Raw genomic sequence first — 23,048 nt, 5'->3', positions numbered from 1 at the left:
ATCCCGCCCTTCGTCCCAGGGCGGAGCACAGGGCGGCAAACAGAAGCGCTAAAAACACTGTAAAACATCATAAAAACAGACCTTAAAATACATTAAAACAAAAAAATGTTAAAAACATCTTTTAAAAAGGGTTAAAAACATTATTTAAAAAACATATTAACAAGCAATTCTAACACAAGCGCAGACTGGGATAGGTCTCAACTTAAAAGGCTTGTTGAAAGAGGAATGTCTTCAAAAGGGTCCGAAAAGATAGCAGAGATGGAGCCTGCCTAATATTCAAGAGGAGGGAATTCCACAGGGTAGGTGCTGCCACACTAAAGGTCCATTTCCTATATTGTACAGAATGAACCTCCTGATAAGATGGTATCTGAAGGAGGCCCTCACCTGCAGAGCGCAGTGATGGACTGAGTATGTAAGGGATAAGATGGTATTTCACGTATCCTGGTGCCGAGCTGTATGGGGCTTTGTACACCAAAACCAGAACCTTGAATTTGGTCCGGTAGCAAATGGGCTGCCAGTGCAATTCTTTCAGCAGTGGAATGACATGTTGGTGATATCCTGCCCCAGTGAGCAGTCTCGCCACCACATTTTGCACCAGCTGCAACTTCCGGACCAACCTCAAGGGCACCCCACATAGAGTGCATTACAGTAATCCAGCCTAGATGTTACCAGTGCATGGATAACAATGATCAGGCTATCCCAGTCCAGAAACGGCTGCAGCTGTCTTACCAGCTGAAGCTGGTAAAAGGCACTCCTAGCCACTGAGGTCATCTGGGCCTCTAGCAACAAAGATGGATCCAGGAGCACCTCCAGGCTATGGACCTGCTCTTTCAGAGGGAGTAAGACTCCATCCAAACCAGGCAACTGACCAATTACTCCAACTCAGGAACCACCAACCCACAGTGCCTCTGTTTTGCTAGGATTCAGACTCAGTTCATTGGCCCTCATCCAGCCCACCGACGAGTGCAGGCAGCGGTCCAGGGCTTGCACAGCCTCTCCTGATTCAGATGTTACAGAAAAATAGAGCTGGGTATTATCAGCATATTGCTGACACCTCAACCCAAATCTCCTGATGACTGCTCCCAAGGGCTTCATTTAGATGTTAAAGAGCATGGGGGACAAGATGGTACCCTGCGGCACCCCACAGCACAACTGCCAGGGGGCCAAAAGACAGTCACCCAATGCTATTCTCTGAGAGCAACCCTGGAGATAGGTAACAGTGTCTCCAATACCCATCTCACTAAGTTGGTCCAGAAGGATACCATGGTCAATGGTATCAAAAGCCGCTGAGAGATCAAGTAAGAGTAACAGGATCGCACTCCCCCTGTCCTCCCGATAAAGGTCATCCATCAGGGTGACCAAGGCTGATTCAGTCCCATAACCAGACCTGAACCCAGACTGGGATGGATCAAGATAATCTGTTTCATCCAAGAGTACTTGCAATAGCTGCGCCGCAGCCCTCTCAATCACCTTCCCTAAAAAGGGGTATTTGCAACCTGTCGGTAGTTGTCACAAACCAATGGGTCCAGGGTGGGATTTTTCAGGAGTGGTCGGATCACCATCTCTTTCAAGGTGGTTGGAACCACTCCCTCCTGCAATGATGCATTGGCCACACCCTGGATCCACTCGGTCAAACCCCCTCAGCAAGCTTTAATAAGCCAAGAAGGGCAAGGATTGAGAGGACACGTTGCTGGCCACATCATCGCAAGCACCTTGTCCATGTCATCAAGCCACATCAACTGATACCGTTCCCAAGAAGTTGCAGCAGACGTTGCACTGGACACCTCATTGAGGACTACAGTAGATGTGGATGGGGCATCAAGACTGCTACGGAGGCGAGCAACTTTACCCTCAAAGTGCTTTGCAAACAATTCACAGTGGGCCTCCATTTCCTGGAGTTGATGTCAACAGACTCCTGACAATACGGAAAAACTCCACCGGACAGCTATTTGAGAATGCGATGGAGGCAGAGAAGTGGGCCTTCTTCGCTGCCCTCACCTCCACACAATAGGCACGGTTATGATGTTTTACTCGTGCCCGATCAGCTTCACAGCACGTCTTTCACCACGGCTCTAGCCGTTGTCCAGGCTGTTTCATTGCCCTTAGCTCACTAGTGTACCAAGGGGCAAGTGGGGCTCCACAATGCCGGAGAGGGTGCTCGTGTGCAACCGTGTCAAGAGCCCGATGCGCCTTGCTGTTCCACAGCGTGACAAGGGCTTCAACAGGGTCGCCTGCTCTATCTACTGGGAACTCCACCAGGGCATTCAGGAATCCTGTGGAGCTATGAGAGAACTAGAAGAGATCCTCAAATGCAAAGATGTGTCACTCAACACCAAAGTCAGGATCATTCAGACCATGGTATTCCCGATCTCTATGTATAGATGTGAAAGTTGGACAGTAAAACAAGTGGATAAGAGGAAAAATCAACTCATTTGAAATGTGTTGGAGGAGAGCTTTGCGGATGCCATGGACCACGAAAAAGACAAATAATTGGTTGTTACAACAAATTAAACCAGAATTATCACTAGAAGCTAAAATGATGAAACTGAGGTTATCATACTTTGGGCACATAATGAGAAGACATGATTCACTAGAAAAGACAATAATGCTGGGGAAAACGGAAGTGAGTGGAAAAAGAGGAAGACCAAACAAGAGATGGATTGATTCCATAAAGGAAGCCACAAGAACTTACAAGATCTTCTTGTCACCCTGTGATCTCTTTGGAGCCAAGCTGTTATGTTTTAAATATTTGTTTAAAAAGCTTAACTTATGAGAGGAAGAAAACACTGTCTTAGCTGAATATGTTAAAACTGGTTGTGACTTCATAGAAAACCCATCTTTGAACATTGGCTTTTTCTTTTCTTTTTCAAAAAACTGACTTGCTATAATACAGGCTTACAATGTAAGTTTAATAGTTCTGTGTGAAGGATTTGTTTTATCATGCATGCATGGGAAAACAAATTAATAACCTTTAGTTATGCTAGAGCAACAATCCTCTCTTTCCAATTTTGTTGGAGTTTGGTAGCTCTAATTGAAAGATTTAGAACTTCATTATTTAGACAAACCTGTTTTCTGTCAGATTTTTTAAATCAGTTTTGGCTTCAATCCGTCAGTTCCAATTATCAGCCCCTCGTTTTAATTATAGAACTAAACCGGCTAAGAATCTGTCAGATTCTCATTTATGAACTCCTATCTTCTTTTATTTATCTGTTTTTGTGCTTACATAACTTGAAAAATGAGTGATTAACAATCTACACATTTGTGAAAACTGGCTGAGCATTTGAGTTCAGAAATGAGCTTAACCCGGAATCTTGTGTTCTGAATGGCACATGGCATAATCAGCATTGGAGATTTTTTTGTTAGAGGTCCTTTTAAAAAAAGCATTTATTTATTTTAAAACATTGGCATGAATTGTCATGGAGGGAGGGGTGGAGAACTGATGGCCAGTGAGAGATGGTTTGGCAGTGGATATAGCTCAGTGGTAGAGCCACCTTTTCGCATGCAGAAAAGGTTCAATCCCTGGCGTTTGCAGATAGGGACGGGAAACACCCTTGCCCACTGGAGAGCCACTGCAAGTCAGTGTAAATAATTCTGAACTAGATCGACCAATGGACTGACAGCTCTCTATGTTCCTGTAAATGTGAGAATGAGCAGAAAGTCCTTGGGCTAATCTGCACTGGTTGAAGCTTTTTGAGTAGACAGGGAAAGGAGAGAGAAAGAATATTGCCCCAAGCCAGGATTGGAAATCTCCTAATATCCACCCACCCTTGCTCAGTTATTTATGCCAGCCTTTGTCTTTGCTGGGAGGTAAAAACTACCCCTGGACTGAGGAGGATTTAGTCACACAAACAAGGAGCTTTTTCTTTTTAAAGGATTGCTGTTCTGTTAGATATATATACACGAGTGAGGAAGAGATTGCTTTGTTCCCACAGTTTACTGGAGGCCTAATTGTACCCACCTTTCCTGGCCTGACACCAAATATGATGTTGCGTGTAGGACAGTTCAAGCCAGGACAGTGACAGAAAAGCAGGAAGGTTCAAGTTTACCTGGTGACAGAAGAAGGCAGTAAATTCACGAAGTGCCAACTTCTGACTGAAAATGAAATATCCTCACAAAGGATATTGTAGAACTGGAAAAAGGTTCAAAAAATGGCAACTAAAATGATCAAGGGGATGGAGCAAATCCCCTCTAAGGAAAGCTTACAACATTTTGGACTTTTTAGTTTAGAGAAACAGTGATTGAGGGTAGGCAAGATAGACCTGTTTAAAATTGTGCATAGAGTGCTTAATACTGGAACTTAGATACATCCAGTGAAACTTGATATTGGAAGACTTAGGAGCCATAAGTCTTAAGTGCATAGTTGAGGCTGCCACAAGAGGTAGTGATGACCATCAACATGGATGGCTTTAAAAGGGTATTGGATACATTCGTGGCGAATAAGGCCCACGATAACTTTTTCTCTTCACTGTTGCAGGCAGTATGCCTCTGTAGACTACTTGCTGGGAATTGCATTGGGGAGGTGTGGATGGGAGGGAGCAGTGTTGCACTTGGGTTCTGCTTGTCATAGGCATCTGGTTGCCACTGTGAGAACAGAACGCTGGACTTGATGGGCCTTTGGCCTGATCCAGCAGGTCTGCTCTTGTGTTCTTACAGTTATTTGTTTTCCATTAATTTCTGTTGTTATCTTATTAGGGGGGTCCTTTCATTAGGATCACAACCATTTTTCCTGACAGAAGGCTTGTGCCTTTAATAGCGGTATGATGGAACGAAATTCACCAGGTACTGTTTTTATATATAAAAACCCAGTGGCGGGAACTGGGCCAAGCGGGAACAGAATGGAATGAAGGTAAATTCTGGGATCTGGTCACCCGTGGTCTAAAAGAAACAAGGTCTAATCTGGAGGCTGCAGTCCGTACCTTCTCATGGATTAATCACTTCTCCAACATATTCGGAGGACAGCCTAGTAATAGGGTAGAGACAGAGGTGCATAACGATCTCACCAACCTACCTGAGTGGCTACCAGTTACCACTCGCGAGATAAAGACTCTCATCTCTTCTTTGAAATCAAAGAAAGCACCAGGAGAAGATATGCTTACCCCAGAACGTTTCAAAGAAAATACAGATTGGTGGACACCTATTCTTGCTGGATTATTCACCACAATAAACAGCAGTGGACAAATGCCTCCCAGGTGGAAAACAAGTATAATATTCCCAATTTACAAGAAAGGGGACAGGAATGACCCGCAAAATTACCGGCCAATCAGCTTGTTAGATATACTTTCAAAGCTTTATGCCCGATATTTACTTCAAAAACTAATAAGACTGGCTGCAAGAAAATCAAATTATCCACGAACAAGCAGGATTTAGGAGAGGGTATAGCACTATAGATCAATGCTTTACCCTAAATTACATCATACAGAAATATATTAAGAATGAAGCTCATCTCTACGCCGCTTTTATCAATCTTTCCACTGCTTTTGACTCTATAAATAGACCCAGGCTATGGGAAAAATTACAAAGTTCTAATATTGACCGTAGACTCTTACAGTTGATTCAAGAATTATATAGCAACACAGAATTGAGGGTTAGAGTAGGCAGAAGCCCTTCAAACAACACGAGGCGTGAAATAAATTAATATTTATATTACTGATTTGGTGCATTGGCTAGCCCGAGTAGACTCCCCCTCCCCAGCAATTAGGAATAGAAAGATTTTTATCCTAATGTATGCGGATGATTTGGTGCTCATCTCCCTCTCTCGCTTGGGTCTTAAAAATCTTTTGGATGCATTTAGTGCCTATTGTAAACGTGAACATTTAGCAATAAATTACTCTAAGACTAAAACGATGGTCTTTGGTAAACATAGTCCAAAGTACAAATGGATTTTAGATCAACAGGTCATAGAGTAAGTCCGTTAATTTAGATATTTGGGCATCATCTTCAGCGAGTCCCTCACATAAATGATAGGAGCATTAATGAAGTTCTATTATAACAAGGGAGGACAGTTGATTGAACCTGTCTTAAAAAAAATTGGTAGCAAAGTGGTCACACAAATGCTTTATGGTGCTGAAATTTGGGGGTTTAATATTTTTCGAAAACTATATTCTCTTCCACCAGGAATTGCAGCAGCCTTTTTGAGAACTGAATTTAGTTGGCCATCAATAAAGACAAGAGCGGAGTGGGTGTAGTTAAAGTCACTTAAACGAATAGTCACTCTGTTAAATGAATGCCTTCCAGCATTATTCTACATGGAAATGAATGATAACCAAAATTGGAAGTTGACGTTCCACAGGCTCTTATATAGTTACCATCTTCCTGAGTCGAATTCTCTCCTGGGCATGGATAAGAGGCACTTAAGGGACTGGCTGTTCTGGATAGATGCTAGAAGGGATTTACAATTGATTAAGACCTCCAGATTCCATGGTTTGCTTTGGTGAAAACAGAACACTTTAGAGCCAGCTGCTTGACAAAATTAATTCCAGTCTCCCTAAGAAATGCTTTTATGGAATTATGTTTCCAAATTATGCCAACTGCAGTATTAGACGGATGTTACCAAAAGGTGCCATTTGAAAATGGATTGCGTATCTGTGACCAAGCTCAGGTGGAGGACATTGTTCTTTACATGTTAACGTGCCCCCTCTATGGGCACCCAAGAGAGAGATTCCTGAAACCTCTGTTGTCTCAGGGAAGTAGGAATGCTCTAGTAGAATCAGTGCAATTTCTCCTGAGCGATACTAACGGCCATGTGACATACAAAGTGGCTCTTTTTGCTCTTGCTGCGAAAAAGATCAGAAAGAAAGAACTAGATAAAATGGCAAACTGGGAAATTCAGATTTTTAAATTGAGCTCGCTGATGCTAATTTTGAAAAAAAAATTATACTACAGGTCGCAACAACTTTGTATATTTTTACATACTTTATGTTTTTATATTTTGTTTTCACATTTTAATGTATTTGTCATGGTCTTTGGCTAGTATAATAAATATTTTTGAATTGAATTATTTATTATTTCTATATTTGTTCATCTCCAAAAGTTAGCAAAGTTTGCTAAGCTGTAATTCTAAAGATGATACTGGTTTTTATTCTGAACAACCAGTAAATTAGCCAGGAACATAAAGTATATGGAATGTGTAGCCTCATTTTTCCTTTGTTTTGTATTTCTTATTTTTCTGGTTTTATGTTCATCAGGAAACAATTTGGTAGTGTCAAATTTGACATTGATCTGACAATAAATCTGCTAAATTTGACAGAAAAAATGACAAAAGTAACATTTGGTTCAAATAGTTACAGGTTTCTTGGAGTAGCAATAGTTCTTCAGATATCTTAAAAGTTGTCAAATTTGTAGAATCTATGAGCTTCCTTTAGTTACATTTTCAGCATTGTGCTTTATTCCTTTGTTCATTCTAACCCAGTGATTCAAAATGTTTCTCAAGTGTGCAGAACCAAAAAAATGGAAAGCATTTGATGGCAAAATCACAGAGATGGATACACAGTTCACACTGCGTGCCAGGGAACTGCTTGAAAACTACCGCAGCATTAGTATGAAAGACCTTCCCCAAGATGAGCGGCTAGATGTGTTGCTAACACTGAAGCATACAGTGAAGGTAGCTTTCTCTTATGCTTTTTTTAAAAAAACCCTACTGAAATCACACTCAGTAGTACATCAGGAAATGCTGATTCTTTGAAAGGGCTGAAGGGGACTCTGCATTTGTGTGTCAACATAAGTATGTCCGGTATATATTGATTTTTTACATTAGTTAAGAAACGTCAAGCTGAAGTCCTCAACACACTTGGATAGTGGGGCTGGCTTCTGAGTAAACCTGCATAGGAGGATTTATTTATTGCATTAATATGTTGTCTTTCTGCCAAGGAACCCAGTGTAGTTTACAATTCAAAATATTTACACAAATCTGTGAGGCTGCCCGAACAGTTCTCTCATGCCATTGATTCCCTCTTCAGGAGCTGATGGCTTCCTTGCTTCTGCCTTCTCTCAGGGCACACAGGGAAGGTAGGTGTGGATTGTGCTTCTCAACAGCAGTCTGAAATAACCAGGAAGTTAGCCCCTTTGATTTCAGTATGTCAAGCTATACAATACACCATTCACACAATTAGCAACTGCTTGAATGGCTTTTAAAAAGTAAATTGCACATGTCTATCCAGTCCACTTAGGGACCCTGGTGTGGTGTTGGGGCCTTTAGCCCCCCCTGCCCCCCCCGCAGTCCCAATCTGGTTTGTGCTGCCTTGGCCCAGATACTGCATTGGGTAAAAGAGCTCCTATTTGCTCCAGTCAATGAACACTTTTTATTTGTACAAATATCATAAAATTGATCTAGTTTGGACAGACGGGAGTTTAAAGACAATAACAAGTGGATGAGTAAATGATTCCCATTTCTGAAAGCCCGTGGTTTCTGATAGCCTGGTCCCAGGCTATGGTCTGAAGGCACATAAGGCCAGTTTCCTGCTGAAGCTAAGCAGGGTCAGGTCTGGTCAGTGCCTGGATGGGAGACCTCGTGGGAACCATATGGAAGCTGCCTTGGGTTTCTATCATGAAAAAGAAAGACGGGATATAAATGAAATAAATAAATAAAATAAATAAATAAATAAATATCCTGAATGAGAACCAACTGCAACCACTCCATGGAGTAGGAGATACATGACAGTATGCCGTTTATGGAAGCACATTATAAAGTCATTTCCCAAAGAGCTAAGTTCTAAGCTGCCTTGGAGCATGTATACTATCATAACTGACTGGCAATCGTAAGAAATTATGCAAGCAATCAGGATAAGAAATGATGTGTGCATGTCTTAGACGTTTTGCTTGCCTTTGCAGGAACATGATTGTAAACTCACACATGATATAGTGGAATTGATTGACAGAGAAGCAGACCTCATGATGAGAGGAGTAAAAGAATGTAACTTACAAGGGCTCAGACAAAGAATATGTACATTATTTTTTCAGTATATTAAAACACCACTTTTTAACCCAGAGGTTGCTAAACATCTCAAGGTATTTTCTTTTTCTGTTACAATTACTGCTTGTTTATGATAATAGTATATGCTGCTAAGTAAAACTCCTCACAGAACAGTCCATGGTCTAACCAGAGACAGTAGAGTTGGTGGTGAGCAGAAAGAGACAGGAATAAATATATTCTCCACTTAATATTGCTGGAGAATGCTCCTAGTTCTCTAATGATATAAATGTGGAAGGAACAGGGGTGTCAGTGAGACATTTAGAGAAGGCTATTCTATGTATATGAATGAAGCCATATGAAAGTCAGGTATCAGTTGTTAAAGCAGGATAAAAGAGACTGACTGACTAGCTCCTAGTAAATAGGAAGAGGTAATACTGGAGAATGTAGAAAGCAGTAAAACAAACTGGTAACGGTGGCTAAGTCTGCAATCCAGTACACACTTACCTCGGAGTAAGTCCCACTGAACCCAACGGAGCTTGCTTCTCAGTAGACATGTATTGGATTGCAGCCTAAGAATGTGAGCTGGGAGGTCCAAGTTGAGATTTTGCTTTGGACACAAGCTCATTAAATTGCCTCAGACAAGACACTATTTTCTCAGCCTCTGTCTTCCTTCTGCCTTATAATAATACTGCCATACCTTACAGGGCTAAGGTGTCTTGTTGAAATGATTCAATTTGTGCTCATTTGTATATAGTAGTTTTGATGGCGATGCCACAGTTCTCTGGTGGTTATGACATCAATCAGGAGAATCACGACAGCCAATAACCTTCTACTGATGCAAGCAGATTAGTTTTAGATTGTAGGCAGATTTTTCAGCTAGCCTGGAACAGAGAAATGTTGAATAGAGTATTAGTTACACCTTTATCTCTCCCCTACTTTGTTGGCTTCCGAGTTGTGGTATCTGGAGGCCAAGTCTAAAGGAATAGTTATGCTTGGATCTGATAAACCTTAGTATGAATGCTAATTTCAGAAATAAAGCTTAAAGCAGTTCAAGGAGTATCAATGGCAACCAGACAAACCAAAGTAATTACTTAGTATGCCAGACAAAGCTACATATTTGGGACTGAAAATGTCAGAGAAATTTGGGTACATGAAGCCACATTGAAAATGAATGTGCACTCCTTGTTTTTTACACTATCACATGAAGAACATGTAGCTTCTGAGAATAATGTTCTAACAGTGTAACCATCTGAGAATAAAACTACCTAGACTTCATGTATTAAAGCTGTTTTAAATAAAGACTTTTTAAACCTTTCTATCAGAGCAACAGAATGCTAGTGGGAGGTGGGCGAAAAATAAGGGTTTAGCAGCTTTGTAGTATTATAGTCTCTCTGTTCTCTAATAGGTTAAGGGCACTGAAAATGAAAGGACACCCAAATAAAACTGGAAAATGAAAAATATTTTCTCAAACGGATGCTTGTACTTATTAACAAACGAAGAGAAGGTCCATAACTAAAATGTGCAACTACTGCTACTTCAGAATCATTACTGCAGTTAAAATGAGATTTTTCTACATAATTAGCATAGCATATTGGATTGACAATAAGAGAATAAAGTGATAAAAATAAAATAAATGAACAAACAACAGTTTCTTAAAGGATTAGATGTTCTGCTTTCCATCTTGGGTCAATATCATCTCAAAAATACAATAGTTGTCCATACTGATAGATTCATTCTTAAAGTGTTTTTAAATAATTTAACAGAATATTTAGCCCTTTAAACATATCCTCACATATCAAACATCAAAAATATGTTAATAATCACTAGATTTACTGTATATACTAGAGGAACAGATTGCATTTGACAGGATGCATGCCTTGCTATAACAGAATTGTTCTGTAGATATATATTCAGTTTCAAAGGCATTCAATTGTGCATACAGTTTTCAGCATAAAGTTTTCAGCAACTACTTTAGGACAAACAACACGATGGAACAGATCTCTGGGCCAGGCTAATGACTGAATATGAAAATAATTTTATCATCCACTAGCACATCTGTTTTCATTGTAGGTTCCACCTGATCCAATTAGACTTTACCACAACATCTACTTTTGCCTTGGTTGCAAAAGATACCTGCCTTCTACTGATTTTGCCATATCTGCTACTTCTCACACTGTTGGCCGATGCCGTCTGTGCTGCAAGCTGGATAATGAGGCTCGTCAGAGGGAAGCCTTTTTGAAATACAAACGTATGCTCCGAAATCTCAGAGAATCTGAACTGAATTATAAGGATGGTGCTAAGATTGCTTTCGTAATACAGGTAGGCTGAGGACAGAAAATAGTGATGTTAAGGATTACGTTTTATAAAGCACAAAATGGGATGGAATTTTGTATTGTGCCAGCTTTAATAGTGGCAGAATACAAAAGCTTTTAAATTACACTTTTTAATATATATATCTCCTTGCCTTGAGCCAGGGATAGTTGACCAATATAAAGAAATTCCAGCTGGTGGGCCATTTGCTGTTCCTGACCTTTTGTACACAGTTGACAACAGAGTTCCTGTCACTACCTCACATACAGGTTTACCTCTGCTTCTACATGAGGGACCTGCTACCGACTCCAAGCCTAAAGCCAGTTAGACTAGATGGAGATGTAACATTTGTGGAAATGTTGAGTCCTAAGGATTTTGTGTGTGTGTGTGTGTTTCTAGAGGCATTTTTTGGAGTCGGGGGGTGGGACTGTAATACTTATCAAATCTAATCTTATGTGATTGTATATGTGAAATATACCTTAGCAGCATATAAAATTGTATTGTTCAGTGGTGTATACATGCCTTAATTTTCCTAAAACAATAATTACAAATATAGGATTGCATTCAGTTGTATCCCTTCATTTACAGATGGTCTTTGCCCCAGCGGTGGCTTCCTTGAATAGAACAGAAAGGGAAGTAATTTTTATAAATTCTTCCTTTCTCTTGCAACTCCCTGTGCTACCTTTCATTCTCATCTAAAGGGCCCCTCAATCCTCTGGAGTAAATTTGGGGGGGGGGCTGCAGAGAGAAGGGGGAGTTGCTTTGTTGTCCCCCCCACCCCTTCACAGAAGCCTCTGCTGGATCAAAGAGCTCTGTGAACAGAGACGCACAATCTCATGTTAGTGTGAGAAATGGAGCTACAAACTGCTGCATGTTTTGCTGGGTAACCTATGTTAGTTTTTTGCCAATTGGGAAAATGTGTTGAAAATAGAAACCATCATCGGTATAGTGGTTTTAAAAAAGGAAAGCTTCATGATTCCTGAAATAGCTGGTACAGATCATAGAAAGGTTATTGGGTAGGGGAGCAATAAAATTGATTGATTGGAAAGCTGCCCAATCAACATTGCCTAACCAAAAACATATTAACAACATCTTCAAGAAAATCCCCAACAATCCAGTATGATATTCTGTCCACATCAACCACTCAGAAGAACCCCCCCAATCAGTGTGGACAGTGAACGAGGGCAGAGAGAGCCTATCAAAGTGGGTGACACATGCTTCATTTTGCCTTTGTTGTTCTTTCTCTCCTACTACCAAAACCTGCCTCTCAGATCTGACAAGCTGCTCACTTCCTCTGCCATGCCACACTCTGCTGCTTTTAAGAGTGAAGCCCATTTGCCTGCCTGACTACTTTTCTGCTGTGCCACTGTGTAGTTCTGTTTGGTTTAAATAGCATTTAGGTTGTTCCTATAAAACAGGGACCCTATGTCCAATCTCTCTGAAATTTGTATTCTGTTGCATTGGAGTAATAGACTGCCTCAAAAATTTCATATCAATAAGATGGCAACACACCAACATTATAGGCAACAGAAGACTGCCTGGGATCTCCCACTGAAATCAGTAGCAAATGAAAGCCAGTGGGGTTAAATGAACAAACTTCTGAACCAGTAATGCAACAAATGTAATTATAATGAATGTGTAATTAAATAAATGAAAATTTTAATAATGAAAGCATGAAATAGCTGATTGATCTCCCTCCTTGCATACCCCTATTCAGTTATACTTTTTAATATTAGTGTTATTTTATTATAATACACAATATGTCCCTATATATAGACAAAATTAGACAACCTCGTTTTTGTTAGACATCTGTCCCATCCCAACAAAGTAAAAGATATATCAATGAAAATAAAATATCAGGTTTATTTCTCTAATAGAATCATTGTCTGAAAGATCTGTAGCTTATTCTGAACTTTCACTTGGAGCTTCATTAACTTTCAGAAAATGGAAAGTTTGTGTGAATCTTCTCACATCTGTTCTTTGATTTTGAGTGTGTACTTTCAAACATCAATTGGTTTCTTTCACGATGCAAAAGATGCAAGAATAGGAATCGGAGGCTGTTATGTAAAGGTGTTGCCAACATGTTGCAGAGTCCCAGATTGCACTCCTGTATCAAATACCTGAAGATGTTCTACACTTTGCAACATTCTAAAAATACTTTTCCAAAATTGTCCTAAGAGGATTGCTTGTTAAGTAATTCTGACACTGCTACCTTTGAAATCTTAGATCTAGGAGATTGGCAGCATTGTGAATTGGCTGAGAAACATAATAACTGTTGTTTTTAAAAGAACAACAACAACACTGTTTTAAAAACACTTCAGACTGAGTCTGTATCCTGACTAGATGGAGATGCTGTGGGTGAACAGTACCAGAGTCTGGATAATTGGTCAGTTGCCTGCTTTGGACAGAGTCATACTCCCCCTGAAGGAGCAGGTTCATAGTCTGGGGGTGCTTCTGGATCCATCTCTGTCACTAGCAACCCAGACAGCTACAGCCATTTCTGCACTGGGATAGCCGGCTCGCTATCATCCATGTGCTGGTAATTTCCCGTTGAATTACAGCATTTCGCTGTATGTGAGACTCCCCCTAAAGGGTGACCTGGAAGCTGCAGCTAGCGGCTCAACCACTCACTGTGGCAGAATATCATGTTCCATTGCTGCTGAAATAACTTATCAGCTGCCAGTTAGCTTCCAGGCTATGTTCTGTTATTGTTATTGTTACTGATGATGGTAATGATAATAATTTATATCCTGCCTTTTTCGCAGAACTGGGTCTCAAGGCAGCATACAAAAATTAAAGCAAATAGAGTTAAAAACATATAAATAAAACATGCAGAAATTATAATAAATTGTAAACTAACTATAACATTAAAACTATTTAAAACATAGTGATTAAACAAAACAAAATCCAAATAAGTCGAAACAGCACCCTATTTAGTAGCCCTCACAGTCAGTTCCCCAAAGCCTGTCAGAAAAGTCTTCACCTGCTGACAGGACAGCAGGGAGAGAGCCTTGAATAGGTTCAAGGTCCTAGTACTGGTGTACAAAGCGAAATACAGTTTCAGACCAGGATACCTAAAAGATTGCCTCATATGGGGTGAAGGACCTACTAAAATGGTCCGCCCCAGACGCCTGATGGATCCGGATGGATTCCTGACTGCGCTTGGGGAATTGGAACCTGCTGAAGGTCGCCCGGTCGAAACCCTGGTGAAGGAGTGGAATGTGGGGATCATCAGGGCATTAGACCAGGTGGCTCCGAAACGTCCTCTCCTCCTGAATAGAACTCAGCTAGCTCCATGGTATACACCGCGGTTGCGTAGCTTGAGACAGGAGGTGAGACGACTAGAGCGCCGGTGGCGGAAATCCCGCTCCGAAGATGTCCGGACACAGGTTAGAGCAGCAGTAGCTGCCTACCAAATGGCAATAAAGATAGGAAAGAATGCTTTCTTTGCTGCCTCTATTGCGTCAGCGGAGTGTTGTCCCAGGAGGCTGTTCCAGGTGGTCCGAAGCCTGGTTGGTCCAGTTGCTCAGGAACCCTTGGAACAGTCAAAGGCCTCCTGTGACCTATTAGCAAAACACTTGGCTGATAAAATCGAACACTTACGGAGCTCGATCCCGCGCGCCGTGGATACAGTCGATGAACCAGAATTGGCCAGTTGCAAGCCGGTAAATTGGGATCGGTTTCGGCTTCTCCCTTCTGAGGAAGTGGACAAGGTGCTTTCATCTGTGAAGCCAACCACTTGTCTTACTGATCCTTGCCCTTCGTGGCTCCTTGTGAGCTGCAGAGAGAAATTGGGCGAGGGGATCAAAGCGGTGGTAAACGCATCCTTGAAAGAGGGTGTGATGCCATCAGCCTTCAAGGAGGCAATTGTAAAGCCCATCTTAAAGAAGCCCTCCTTGGATCCCCAAGTGTTAGATAACTTCCGCCCAATTTCGAATCTGCCATTTCTGGGCAAGGTCATTGAGCGAGTGGTGGCCAACCAGTTGTCAGCACACTTGGATGAAACGGATTATTTGGATCCATACCAATCGGGTTTCAGGACTGGTCACGGAACTGAAACAGCCTTGGTTGCTCTGGTTGATGATTTGAGGAGGGCATTAGATAGGGGAGAATCCACCTTTCTTGTCCTCCTCGATCTCTCAGCGGCTTTTGATACTGTCGACCACAGTATCCTTCTGCTTCGCCTGGAGGGATTGGGAATTGGAGGCACTGTATTACAGTGGTTCCATTCCTTTCTCTCCGACAGGTACCAACAGGTAGCGTTGGGGGAGGAGGTATCAGACCCTTGGCCTCTCAATTGTGGTGTGCCACAGGGCTCTATCCTCTCTCCCATGCTATTTAACATCTATATGAAGCCGCTGGGAGCAATCATCAGGAGATTTGGGCTGCAGTGTCATCAATATGCAGATGACACTCAGCTCTATCTCTCGTTTAAATCTTCACCAGAGTTGGCTGTGGAGACCTTGTCCAAGTGCCTGGAATCCGTGAGTGGATGGATGGGAAGGGACAAGCTGAAGTTGAACCCTGATAAAACCGAGGTACTACTTGTGGGGGACAAGAGAAGGTTGGGTGACATTGACCTGAAGTTCAATGGGGTGAGTTTACCCCTAAAGGACCAGGTCCGCAGCCTTGGGGTTGTGCTTGATTCCAGGCTGTCCATGGAGGCTCAGATTTCGGCAGTGAGCCGGGCAGCCTGGTACCAACTACACCTCATACGAAGGCTGCAACCCTACCTTCCTGTTCATCAGCTCCCACTGGTGGTACACGCCCTGATCACCTCTCGTTTGGACTACTGTAATGCGCTGTACGTGGGGTTACCCTTGAAAACGGTCTGGAAATTACAACTGATACAAAATGCGGCGGCTCAACTACTTACGAATAGTCGCCGCCGAGATCACATCACACCAGTGTTGTTCGACCTACACTGGCTTCCAGTTGTTTTCCGAGCCCAGTTCAAGGTGTTGGTATTGACCTTTAAATCCCTATACGGTTTCGGCCCAGTTTATCTCACGGAGCGCCTTCAACGCCACCAATTATGCCGCCCGACAAGATCGGCCACACAGGGCCTTCTCTCAATCCCGCCAACAAAAACAGCCAGATTGGCGGGTACAAGAGAGAGGGCATTCTCAGTGGCGGCCCCCACTCTTTGGAACTCCCTCCCACAAGATCTCTGGCATGCCTCTTCCCTAAATGTATTTCGGAAAGCCTTAAAGACCTGGCTTTTTCAGCAGGCCTTCGGGGTGTCCGGGGAGGGTTAATCGATATAATTGTAATGCCTCCTACCCAGTTTTAATATTGTTGTTGTAGATCTATTGTTTTTATTGTATTACTGTATTTTATTAATTGTATTTTAATAATTTTGTAAGTCGCCTAGAGTGGCCATTGGCCAGATAGGCGACGAAGAAATTAAATTTATTATTATTATTATTATTATATACACAACCGATCACTGCACTCTGCAGGTGGGTGCCTTGTGCAGATGCCATCTCATCAGGAGGTCCCGTACAGTATAGGAATCGAACTTTTAGTGTGGTGGTCCCTCCCGTTTGCAGCTCCCTCCGGTTACCTGCTCCCAAAGCTTCATCTCAAGCACACCTTCATCCCTATTCCTTTCGCCACTACCCACTTATTAAAGCCCCAGTTCCCATCCACGTTCTTTAGCCTACCTGACTGTGTACAATTGCATTGTGAGTTGCCCTGAGTGCCACACTGCGGGGTGAAAGGGTGGGATAGAAATATTTTCAATAAATAAATGAATAATAAAATCTATTTTAAAGGGTGGTGTGATGGCTAGAGTGTTGGACTGTGACCTGGGAGACCAGGGTTCGAATTCCCACTCAGCCACGAAGCTCACTGGGTAACCTTAGGCCAATCACTGTCTCTCAGCCTAACAACACTGCATTGTTGTGAGGATGAAATGGAGAAGGAGAGAGCTATGAACACCACTTTGAGCTCCCTGGAGGAAAGGTGGTATATATATGTTGTTAATTAATTAATATTAATTTGTATTAATTAATTAATATAAAAAATAAAATGGCTGTGTGAACAATGAACAATTCCTAATTTACCTTTAAGTTATGTGAGTTTCCAAACATTTATGACAGAGCCTTCCCAGAATCATGCTGTGTGTACACTGAATTGAATTTAATGCATGAATGTGCAGTTTCAGTTATAACATTGGCAGCCTCAGGTGAATTTCAACCTGAGAATTGAGGTTTTTCCTATCCACAATTTTGAAGCAAAGAGTACCTTGATTTATTTCATTTACCAATATAATGTAACTTTGAACGTAACTATGTACATACTATATTTGAAGGCTTGGCAATGTAGATTATTTTTAAAAACAACAGCAAGGATTTGGTATAGGGCAAACAGTAAGAAAATGTTCTAACAGCAATTTGATAGTCAAACAAGCTGCCAAGAGAGGATGCAGAATTCCCATCTGCAGAGAGATCCCAACATCAGCTTTTAAAAACATGTATTTTGGACATGTGTCTTGGCATAATTAAACAAATCATGTGTTATCACTGCAGGGAGATATAATCGGTTCTTCACTAGCATTTCAATCTCTAAATAAAAGGTCAGAGCGTGTGGATGGCATATATGTTCTCCAGATGTTGTTGGCCATTTGGGTCAAAGATGGTGGGAGTCGTAGTCCTCTAACATCTGGAGGACACAGTTTTGGCTACTCCTGGTATATAATAATAATCATTCAAAGAATAGCATAAATACTATATGGCGGTTTTGTACTTAAGCTTTACTTATTATTTCTCCGTCAACTTGCTTTATCTTGCAGCTGCAAGATCTTCGTTATATGGTTGAAAATTTCTGGGGTTCTCAGTCAGCTCTGAGTGCCTGGGATGATCTCTATGATCTTGTCATGGTCAGGTGGAATAAGTATCATGAATGGTCTCCCTGGAACACACTTCTCATCAAAAGGAGTGAGGCTGAGGCTCACCTCAACCTGAAAAATCTTGAAAAGGTATAGATGTGATGAAATGAAATGTTAATATTCAAAATATATTGAGGAAATTCTGCCCCACATTACACCTCTGCAGCCTATTGAAATGGCGTATTGCCTAGTGTTTGGATGGCTTTCTGCTTCTTTGAATGCATGGATAGAGCACCTCAGGCCCAGGGGCCAAATGCAGCCATCCAGGCCTCTCTTTCTTGCCCTTGAGATTCCCAGGCTACATCCCCTTCCCACCCACACCATCATCAGTCTTGCTTAATCTCCTGCTGGAGATTTTTTGCCTGGCTAAAATGTGTCTTTGAATTCTGATGATACCTCTTGCTTGACTGGATGGAGGATAGAGACAGGTAGGTGGGTGTGTTTGTGTTTCTGTGTGGGTGTGTTAAAACTGGTCAACTGTACAAAGGTAAAATGTGCATTCATTGTTCTACCCACTTTTGCCTCTGGCCTCACCTACCACTGGCGTGTGGCCCCCGGAAGGTTGCTCAGAAGGGAACGCGGCCCTTGGGCTAAAAAAGCTTCCCCACTTCTAATGGCTTTTGGACTACTTTTCATTCCAGTGTGTCTGTAATTTCACATCATATTAGGGAGTTTTAAAACTAATCTAATCTGTAAAACTTTCACATCTCTTGCATGTCTTATTCATCTCTGTTTACATCTCATCATTTCTGATACCTTCTCCAGTGTTCTCAAATTTATTCTTCTGGCAAGTTATTTCTGAAAGGTTTTGTGTTTTATTTTATTTAGTTACTTAAAAGTTTTTTTCCCTCTCTCTCTCGCTCCCCCCCATTAAAAGTGCCATGAGAATATTCAGTGCACATGTATTATCTATCAAGTGGTTTTGAAATGGAGATTAAGTTAAATTTTAATTTTAAAAAAATCATTCACTAATAGTTCAATCCTAAGTCAGTTTAGTCAAAAGTAAGTTCCATTGTGTTTAGTTGGGTGTACTTCCTAGTGGGGTATTTTAACATGGCAGTCTGAATTAATCATTTTTCCGTGTCTTGGGATGTATCCAACGTAGCACTACATTTCCTCAGTGCAAGGATTTCTGCTTGCGCAACTGAATGTCCTCCCCCTCTTCCTCCCCCCCCGTGTCCTCTAAATCTGTTCTAGTGGTTCCCCCAATCCTCTGAAGCAGATTTGAGGAAGGTGCACAGGGAGGGATGAAGTCCCATTGCACAAGCAGAATTTCTTGTGCTGATGGGATTCATTGGTTCAATACTGCCCCAAGTAATCACTGTTCCTTCTGCATTAGCTGATTTTGAGTGACTGTGCAATTCTTAATTTACATATAGAGCTATCTTGTTTAAAAACAAGATTATTATTGTGCCCGGTAGTTTTTTAAAAAAAGTTTATGACTCATTAAAGCTTAAGGCCTGCAATATAGACATGAGATCAAAATAATAAGGAATTAAAATAGAGATCTAATTAAGTATATTATTTTATTTTATTTCATTTAATAACGCTATTTTTCTTTCTTTCAGGCTTATGAGATGGTGTTTATTCATAAGATAAAGCACAAGCATATCCTTGCAAGGAACTATTTCTCTCAGTTTCCAGAGCTGGCAGCAGCTCTGCATAAAGATGACAAGCAGACTAACACAGATGATCTTTTAGTAACAAAGTCTTTAACAGCAGGTCCATCAAACTAACACTTCAAGAATCTACAAGCTTGCTCTGCTTTAAGGATGTATATGAGTATTCACAGCACTGATTTATTGCTTGAAGAACCAGTCTGATCTCAAGAGACAGAAACATTTTACTGTCTTATTTGCACATTGGCAAGCAACTGTCTTATTAACAAACTGATTCCAAATAGTTATCATTGCGCTGCATTTATATCTTTGAAAATTAACCCTGTTTCATATGTAGTGTCTATTTTTTTTAAAAAAACCCTCCTTTTGTTAAAAATTCTCTTCACTTTGTTATTCAACAGGAAAAGGTTGCATTGTCCTACTTAGGAAGGGCAGGGCAATAATCTCAGTTGGTTTCTTGCACAAATATCAATTACTCAACTTGTCCCTTGTTCTACATCCTTTCAGTTGAAGGAAGCATCACTTCTAAAATCCAAGTAGAATTAAGATAGTTGCAGAGGATATTATATCTGCTCTGCAGCACATGCACCATTGATAATGATAAACATTATTTCCAAGTGCACACATTCTGTCCAAACCAGCTCCCCAACATTGAATACTGATACTACATGGGTCAGCTTTGGCAAATATTTTTCAGAAACCTTACTGAGAAGAATAATTGCTACACATTCGGGTAGATACAAAGAACTACATAGGCCTAATTTTACCTTGTGGAATTTTGACTAGCTTCCCCACCCCCCCATGGAACAGCTTCATACTATGTCACAAACTGCTTTTAAAACTTTCCTCACTTTCAAAAGATTTGTCAATGCAGCATAGAGCTGCTGTTCAAGAAACACCAAGTCCAACAATTTCTCAAGAATTAACTGAGAAGTTCTTTGGAGCCAGGCCTCAGTAGGGAACCTTTTGCTGTTTGTAGCCTGAATTTATGAGATCAGGTCCGTGTTTATTTATTTTTACATCATTTACATTGTAAAAGGCAGAGGTTTACTACTGGGTAACTTTTTAAATAACTTGGAAGTGGTATTGTAATCACACCTCTACTTGTACAAGGTATTTGCTGTGGACTAGCTGCTTGGCATACTCTTGGCTGCTAAATGACATATTTTCAAAGTGATCAGCATGCAGGTACCAATAGGGTATTAAGTAAAAAACTACAGCTAACTGAAATAAGCCTCTTTCTAAGTGAAAACATTATCACTAATATGTAGATTTCAGCTATCTGTTATAGAGCTGTTAAGCAGTACTTCTTGATCTAATTAAATTTCAAGATTTATTTTCTGTTTCATTTGGGGGCAACTTAAGAACAACACCCTTTCCAAGTTTGCTTCCAGCATTCCTGATCTCAATATCATCATCACCTTCTTCAATTCTATAAATAGGCATCAGCACTTAAGATTTATTCTAGGAGTAAAACTGAGCACATGAATTCTTCTAAACATCAGAGGAGTTCCATTGAACATAAACGTTTTTTGACATCTACTCAGGACGTACCATGAATCTTTCCATCAGTCATAGAACAAGAACTTTAAAAACGTTGGCTGTCTGCCTTTGTATACTATATATACTAAACTGCTAATTGGTGATTTCTGCCTGAGAAATTTCAGTGAAAAGGTGTGGTCGTATATATGAAATCAAATCAAACTAGTCTTCCATTGGGATTCAGACCCAACAAGGGCATAGGAGAATACGTAGCACTGAAGCTGAATTGTGTCTTGTATATTGCTTTTAAAAATTGGACTGATTAAATGAAGTATCTATATGGCAGGAGCCAAAGGTTTGACATTGTGAAGTAAACTCCGCTTAACCACATTTACTGTGGACAGCTGTTTGTATGACCCTACCACCATCAATATTTGATAACTATTTGCCATAGAAGCCCATTAGAAAAAATACATAGTATCCTTTCTATCCTGTTAATTGGATAAAATTAGTTCACATCACCAATTCATATTGCATAAGAGAGTGCCATGCAGAGTAGTAGCTCTTTTTTCCTGAAAGATCTTGAGTTAACTAACATTTTGCAGAAATGTATTTACCATAATTGACCTAAATTAAATGTTTATTTAAAAAGCAAGGCTTTGCATGCTACAAGATTGGGTCATTGTGTATTGCAGTATAATAAGTAACTATGTTGACTGTCAAGAGCCTGAAGTTTTGAGATACAACACACGCACATAATATAAACATGAATGTTACTGTCAAAACACTTCACAGGATTTGCTGGTTTCTGCTTGAGATATTTCCATTTTTGTTCTCATCAGTTCCCTGTTTTTCATCTTTTTGTTTAAGTTTAGGCCTGTATCAATGGGTGGTGCAACCGTTTTTTACTATATTATATTTTTGTAAGCATCACACTACCCATGAACACTTTTGTGCAGGCGCTGAAGCATTCACGGGTACACTTACGGGAGGGGAGGGAGAGGCAAATCTTGGCTGTAGTGGTGGCAATGAGGAGGAGGCGGGGCAGTGGCAGTGGGACGGCAATGATGACGAGAGGCACAGCAGGCAGGTGATGGAGTGAGCGGCGGCAAGGCCTTCAGGTACATGTGGAGTGGATGAAGATTTGGAGACCCACGGAGGGGGCAGAGGGGTGTTTGGAGACCTGCATGCAGAAGGTAAGGTTCAGAAGCCAGTGTGCACGGGTGACGGCCTCTAGCAACCCATGTGGGGTGGGGTTAGTAAGAGGGTGGGGGGATGGCTAGAGGCACCTAGCAAAGACAGTGGGGGGAGTAATATAGGGCAGCATGGCATAAAGAGATGGCTAGAGGCACCAGGCAGAGGGGGTGGATGGAGGCCTTGGGGTGCTGTAGGGTGGGGTGGAGGCTTGGTTGACGAGTGAAGCAAGCAGGAGCGGCAGCTCCTAGTGATCAATAATCTCTCAGAGGATAATGTCACTATCAAATCTTAAGACTTGCTCAGGGAAATTAACATGGAGAGAAATGCTGTGCATTTGCAATGTCAAAAATATTATTTTCCACAGGCAAGTGGAGAATGACAGTTTTCCATGTCTTCATCCAGTTCCAACAAACAAGATTTGTGTGCATAAGGATCTTTTATTTGTATGAATCAATGTGAATGTGCACATCTGAGCCCTTTTGAACTGGCTGGAAGTGTCTTAATGCGCAACTTGTGAGACCACCTGCTGAGGCTACTCAATTGCCTGCAACTAGGGTTTATGGGGCACTTTACTGAAAGACTTAAGAGTCAGGTTGAAGCACTCCCAATGCAATTTCCTCAAGTTGAGTAAGGAATACAA

General features: G+C 41.2%; 1 protein-coding gene across 8 annotated transcripts in view; it reads left to right on the top strand.

The window, feature by feature from the left end:
• IQUB (IQ motif and ubiquitin domain containing) overlaps positions 1-21,965 on the top strand; it is a 49,423-nt gene extending 27,458 nt beyond the window's left edge. For 5 of the 8 annotated variants that reach the window (XM_061640149.1, XM_061640152.1, XM_061640151.1 and 2 more), the window contains exons 10-14: positions 7,430-7,600; positions 8,827-9,003; positions 10,979-11,227; positions 18,015-18,200; positions 19,679-21,964. In XM_061640149.1, coding sequence (XP_061496133.1) covers positions 7,430-7,600; positions 8,827-9,003; positions 10,979-11,227; positions 18,015-18,200; positions 19,679-19,846 — 951 coding nt within the window. In that variant the 3' untranslated portion in view covers positions 19,847-21,964. Of the gene's footprint in view, positions 1-7,429; positions 7,601-8,826; positions 9,004-10,978; positions 11,228-18,014; positions 18,201-19,678 lie in introns of all 8 variants that reach the window. The other 3 variants (XM_061640150.1, XM_061640154.1, XM_061640155.1) reach the window with 2 other exon arrangements.
• The last annotated feature ends 1,083 nt before the right edge of the window (positions 21,966-23,048 follow it).

The sequence above is a fragment of the Rhineura floridana genome, chromosome 8 (assembly GCF_030035675.1).
Source record: "Rhineura floridana isolate rRhiFlo1 chromosome 8, rRhiFlo1.hap2, whole genome shotgun sequence".
Taxonomy (NCBI): domain Eukaryota; kingdom Metazoa; phylum Chordata; class Lepidosauria; order Squamata; family Rhineuridae; genus Rhineura; species Rhineura floridana.
This window is presented reverse-complemented; position numbering and strand designations above follow the sequence as displayed.